Source organism: Carya illinoinensis, chromosome 8 (assembly GCF_018687715.1).
Source record: "Carya illinoinensis cultivar Pawnee chromosome 8, C.illinoinensisPawnee_v1, whole genome shotgun sequence".
Classification (NCBI taxonomy): Eukaryota; Viridiplantae; Streptophyta; class Magnoliopsida; order Fagales; family Juglandaceae; genus Carya; species Carya illinoinensis.
Window position 1 is genome coordinate 18,258,590 of NC_056759.1, and position 6,127 is coordinate 18,264,716.

The following is a 6,127-nucleotide window of genomic DNA, read 5'->3' on the forward strand; positions in this document are numbered from 1 at the left end:
AAATATTGTTAGAATATAGTTTTTTAATATAACTTTTGTTTTAAAATTAAAAAAAAAAGAATTGGTTAATTAAACTTTTATTATTATTACTACAAAAATGAAGAATTTAATAAAGAAATAGAATCCTATGACTATGCCTATAGTGATAACTTTGTGGTTTTATTTATAATAATAATAAAAAATAGTAGTAGTAATAACAATGAGTAGTTTTAGTGAAACCGAAGATCTATCGATAGAATTTAGTAATTTACTGATTATCATTATATTGTTTTTTTCTTAAATATTAAGAATTTTTTTAATATTTAATAAAAAAATAATAACTTAATACATTTTTTAATAGAAATGCTAGGTAGAGTCTACCAACTAGTCAACTTCCAAGCATTTCTCTAATCACAGTGTCTTTTTCCTAAGCCTTGGGCAGGAAGTTTCTTGGCAAGTAAGCAAATAGATTTTCCACGTATTTTCCCGTCACCTAGCACGAGCCTTCGGTAAGATCTCGTTGCTGCCTGTGTATAACAACACAGCATTGTATGAGCTGCTTCATTCTCTGCAGCCCAGTTATTTGTCGAAGTTCTTTTAGATTCTATCCACTCACTCCCGTATGGTTTGGAACTCTTCTCTCTATTACTTCCTCTTTTTTCCCCTTCAATCACACTCTGCCTCAACTATATTTGATTCAATTGACGATAGATTTTATAGTGTTGCAAGCATTGTTGCAACTGTGACTCTTATCTTCAGATTGGTTAGTTGTTCCTCATCGGTAATCTTTATTATCTCATGCTGCTATGTGTTCTGTTCATTGATCAGGGATCAGAAGACTTGCATTTCCCAAGAGCTTTCCTTTGCAAATCTTTGTTCAATAATGAAACAGGAATTCTGAGATCATGGAAGAAATCATGGAAGAAACTGCCTGCCTTGAAGCATGCAATCAAATTCATGAGATTGGTGCATTGAGAGATAATCTTGTGGAAGAAGCTGATTATCAAGAAAGGGGTAAATTTATTGTATTGTGGGTGTTTAATTCTTCAAGCACTGACCGTTATCCATTTTATGCTTACAATGCCATATGTAAGACAGGAACGTTTTTTAAACCTTTTGATGATTGCCACTTATACTCGTATCTGTAACTATTAAATCTACAGGGAACGAAACTTATATTGATGAGCAACCCAGTTATTTCCCACCAGAACTGGTCGGTCATATTCCAAAGAATTCGAATATATCGTATCATTACTACTTAATGGAGCTGGAGCAGAAATTTGTTTACGAAATTCCAGTTCATGATATTGTGCTTGTCCTGAGAAATAAGCTAGAAGCTGAACTTGGAAGCTTGCATTTTGACTTGCATGTTGGCAGGGGTAGTTTGACAGTGAACTTTAAATATGTAGAAGAGATTAATCTCACCACAGATCAGGTCACCTCTCTCTCTGTATTTTTCACTTTGCGTTACTTTGTAAGTTCAAGTGGTATATTAAATAATAAAGCATTTTGTTTGCAGGTCCTTTTGTGTAGAAGGTTTCAGAATACTCTTTTAAGTGTTCTTATTCATCATGATTTGAAAAGTTTAAACGAGCGTATGGATGGAGATATTTTGGGAGCTGAGACTGATTATCTTTTGCTCCCAGCCACTGCAAAGCATCAGAGACCTGAGATCATTGATTGGCCTTGCGTTAATTCTGTGCTATTTTCGTGGAAGAAGAATGGTGAATCTCACTTGAATTGTTCTTTACCCGAGGGTTGTGCTCGTATTGTACAAACCAAAGATGGTCCTGTATGCACTTGCCTGCTTCAGGATTCTTTGGTGTACACCCCTCACACTGATCAAATGTATTGCACAACTAGGATTCTGGAATTGAATGCAAACTCACGTATGCAGCACCACCGTCGTGGCAAAATGCTTAGAGGGAGACCCATTTTTCGTGTGAAAAATTACCTTCAAAGATGCAAAAATCAGAACGAGAAAGGTTGAAGTTCTTACTTCTTATATGTTAGATTCTCATCCTTTCCTTTGACACAAGCACTAGTCAATAACGATTCTCTTGGTTAGGCATATGATTAGTAAACGTTACACGTTTTATCTTTTCAGAATCAAGAATGCCTTCGGTTGAATTGCCTCCGGAGCTTTGTTCTGTAGTTATGTCACCGATATCAATCAATACATTTTATTCTTTCTCATTTGTTCCTTCAATCATGCACCGGCTCGAGTCTTTGCTTATAGCTGCCAACTTAAAAATGATGCATTTGGATCATTGCAAGCAGAATGATGTTCTTCCAATCTCCAAGGTGCATTGTCCTTCTTATAAATATGCTCTTGCTAGTTGTTCCCCTCATTAGCGACTATGCATTTGTTAACCATATCTTGATGGTAGGTCTTGGAAGCAATTACTACGAAGAAATGCCAAGAGACATTTGACTTGGAATCCTTAGAAACGCTTGGAGATTCATTTCTCAAATATGCGGTGAGTCAACAGCTTTTTAAGACCTATCAAGATCAACCCGAGGGTGTCCTTACTTCGAAGAAAGAAAAAATAATTTCAAATGCAGCTCTTTGCGAGTTTGGAAGTCACCGCAAACTTCCGGTAAATGTGTTTTTACTTATTCTTTAAATTCATGGAGTGGCCATTCTCATGAATTTGTTATATTCTTCCCTCTCTTTTTTCCCTATCTGTAATAGATTTATTGTTGCTATCCTATATATATACATATTATATGTAATATATATAAAATACAAACAATCATACATATAATTATAGTATTAATGTTTGTATTTTCTATTTCCTTATTTTCTTGTTGTAACGGCTTGCATATAATTCCTGTGAGCTCTTTGTTTTTCTCTGTTTATTTATTTATTTATTTATTTTTGAAGTTTAGTTGAGGTGTATACTCTGCCTACGAAGCCATTCTCTACTCCCTCTTGTACATATTTTTTCCTCAAGGATCCTGAGCTATTTGTGTGAATCAACATGAATAATACTGCCAAATGTCCTCTTTTAGTGGATTTTTTTTTTTTTAAAAAACCTTTAGGCATTTAATTAATATAGAGCTAACTTTTTCATCAAAATTTCAGGTCAATTGGAACTCCCATGATAATCTATATTGCCTTTCTATGACTATACTGATAACTATTGTTCATTTTTATCGTATATGTGATTAGCTTTACATTCTTCAAATTGTAGGGATTTATTCGAGATGAGTCCTTCAATCCGAAAAAGTGGATCATTCTGGGTGATAGATTGGGTAGTGCATTAAGTGAGGAGTTACTTTTTAATAGGAGAAAAATCTATATTAGGGAAACTAGGAAGATGGAAAGTAAAACTGTTGCTGATGTTGTGGAGGCACTAATTGGTGCATTTCTTAGCATTGGTGGTGAAACATCAGCATTATTATTTATGGAATGGTTGGGTATAAAGGTAGATTTTCACATAACACCATATGAGAGACCCTTCCCAATTCATGCAGAGAAGCGTCTCAATGTCAGACATTTGGAGTCCCTATTGAACTACTCATTCCGTGATCCTTCGTTGTTAGTGGAAGCATTGACCCATGGTAGCATGTTTCGCGAGATTCCAAGAGATTATGAGGTAAATTTGATTGCAATTCAGTTGAGAATTATGCCATTAATTTCCTCAGGCAACTTGAATAGCAACTTCATATTATTGATATTGTATGTATTTTATACAACTTTTCTGTGCCTGTTTCGTGAGAAAATTCAAAGAGCAATCATTTTGCTGTTGACACGTACTGTCAATAATATGAATTTTCTGATGAAACACAGAAACAAAACCACTCAAACATGTGATCTATGTCATAATGCCTCTCTTAGTTCTGTTTCATGAGTTTTAGTTATCCTCGTTTCTTTTGTTAGTCTTTATCCCTCAATTTTTGTTATTCTTGACTTTGTTAAAGGTTTGTTACTTGTGCAGCGGCTTGAATTTCTTGGGGACTCAGTTTTGGATTATCTCATGACCAAGAATTTCTACTGTGAATATCCTGGGTTGTCACCAGAACAGTTAACTGACATGAGATCTGCTTCTGTAAATAATGAATGTTATGCACGATCTGCAGTTAAGTTTGGACTACACAAACACATCCTCCGTGACTCACAAGAACTCGACAAGCAGATAGTTAAAACTTGTAACAATTTTGAGAAGTTATCATCAGAATCAACTTTTGGATGGGATGCCGAGACCACATTCACCGAGGTTATTGTGCTTACTGCTGTATTTGTTTCCTTGTTGACTTTTATGTTGATGTTTAATTTCCTCTTTCTCTGCTTGTATTATTTTTCCCACCTATTCTCATGACCTCCGTCTTCTTTTTTTAAAAGATCTATCCTTTATTCTTGTGGGTGTAATACAAAAAGGTTTTGGCTTTTCATGTTCTTTGATTTTATTCGAGAAATCATAGGATATTTTCTTATTTGTGACAGGTACTTGGTGATATTATAGAGTCTCTAGCAGGTGCCATTCTTGTAGATTCTGGATACAATAAGGAGATGGTCTTTGGTAGTATAAGGCCTCTTTTAGAGCCTCTGATCACACCTGAGACGCCAATGTCTCATCCTGTGAAGGAGTTGACTGAACTATGCCAAAAAAGGCATTACGAAATGGAAGAGATAAACAAGAACCGCAACGACAATGAGGGTCTTAGTTACATTACAGTAAAGGTCAATGCTAAAGGTCACCTATTCGAGCATAGAGGTGAAGCTACCAATGGAAAAACAGCAAAGAAATTAGCTTGTAAAGAAGTTTTGAAGTCCTTGAAGGATTTTGAAAGGATAAGAATATAAAGCCTAGGAAAATTTGCACCTATTGATGTTGAGTTATTACTGTTATATTTCTAAGTATGATGTCTTACAAAGCTCTTATTTGGTGTAAAGTGATTTTGTAATTCCTTTTCTTGTTTTTGTTTTTGGTGTAAAATTTTGCCTTATTATTTTTAAGAAGCTGCAATAAAAAGCAACGTTGTAATTTTGGAAGTGTACATGTTTTTTTTTTTTTTTTGATAAACTTCTGATTTCATTCAAAGTTCAAGAACATAAGACATCTTACAGTAAACAGTTCCAATCTCTTAATACAAATACAAATAACCAATTACAAATTAGTATCTACAATCACGCTATTTGGAATGAAATCAGGATAGGAGTGCCACCATTGTGCTGTATCTTCAATTCATTTTGCAGGTGGAGCTAATAAATATGTTGGTTCATTACCCTGCCTTCCCACATGAACAACCTCATAATCGTTTTTGACACCCATTGATCTTTCCAAACATTAATGCTATATCAATTCCCAATTCGCCAAAGATATCCCTTGATGAGAACATCCTTTGCTGCACAAATACTCCTCTACACATAGTACATGGAAGGGTTACACCCAATAATTGACTATAAGAAAGAAGTATAGGGGAAATACTTGGCCTTAAAAACCTTATACAACAATGAATCAGTGTTTTTTCAACAATATACACCCTTGTTTAGCAAGCAACGAACGATTAAACATTTCCAAATCACGGAACCTCAACCCTCAATGCATTTTAGAAGCACACATCGTAGGCTAACTAACCCAATACATTTTGCATTCAGATCCACATTGTCCCAACCAAAATCAAGCAAACATGCTAAATCTTTACAAAAAGACTTAGGCAGTTAGAAGCAACTCATAGTTAATGTAGGAAGATATTGGGCCAACCTTGTAATAGGCCAGCCGAATTTTTCTTTCTAACCTCGTAATTTATTTCAAATATGTGGTTTCAAATACTAAAAAGTTACAAATTTAGAACATCTAACAAAAGATGGCAAGCCCAAATAACGATCATATGCTTGAATGGAGTATACATTCCAAATATCCTTGATAGCCTAAATTCATCCCCACCAACATTTCTACTAATTAATAAGTCTGTTTTTTTTTTCCCCCAGATTAATCGTTGTCCAGAAGTTGTTTCATAAATCTATAGCAAATCCTTGAGAGCATAATTTTCAGCAACAGTAGCTTGACAAAACATCAAACTATCATCAACAAAAAAACAAGTGACTAATTGTTGGCACCCCATTACATACTTTTACCCCTTAATCATCCTTTTATTTTCAGCATCTTGAATAAGAGTGGATAAACCTTTTGCAAACATA

The 6,127-nt window shown here is 34.6% G+C and overlaps 1 protein-coding gene across 2 annotated transcripts; it reads left to right on the top strand.

Moving 5' to 3' along the window:
• The first annotated feature begins 436 nt into the window (after positions 1-436).
• LOC122274746 (endoribonuclease Dicer homolog 2-like) lies at positions 437-4,978 on the top strand. Of its 2 annotated transcripts, none has more exons than XM_043083763.1 (9): positions 437-599; positions 808-993; positions 1,143-1,414; positions 1,499-1,964; positions 2,087-2,283; positions 2,370-2,579; positions 3,177-3,581; positions 3,924-4,202; positions 4,430-4,978. In XM_043083763.1, exons 2-9 carry the CDS (start codon positions 885-887, stop codon positions 4,787-4,789), a joined length of 2,298 nt encoding a protein of 765 aa, XP_042939697.1. In that variant the 5' UTR covers positions 437-599; positions 808-884; the 3' UTR covers positions 4,790-4,978. The 2 variants fall into 2 exon arrangements, with proteins under 2 accessions (XP_042939697.1, XP_042939699.1); XM_043083765.1 differs by having other exon boundaries at positions 448-604.
• Positions 4,979-6,127: the final 1,149 nt, after the last annotated feature.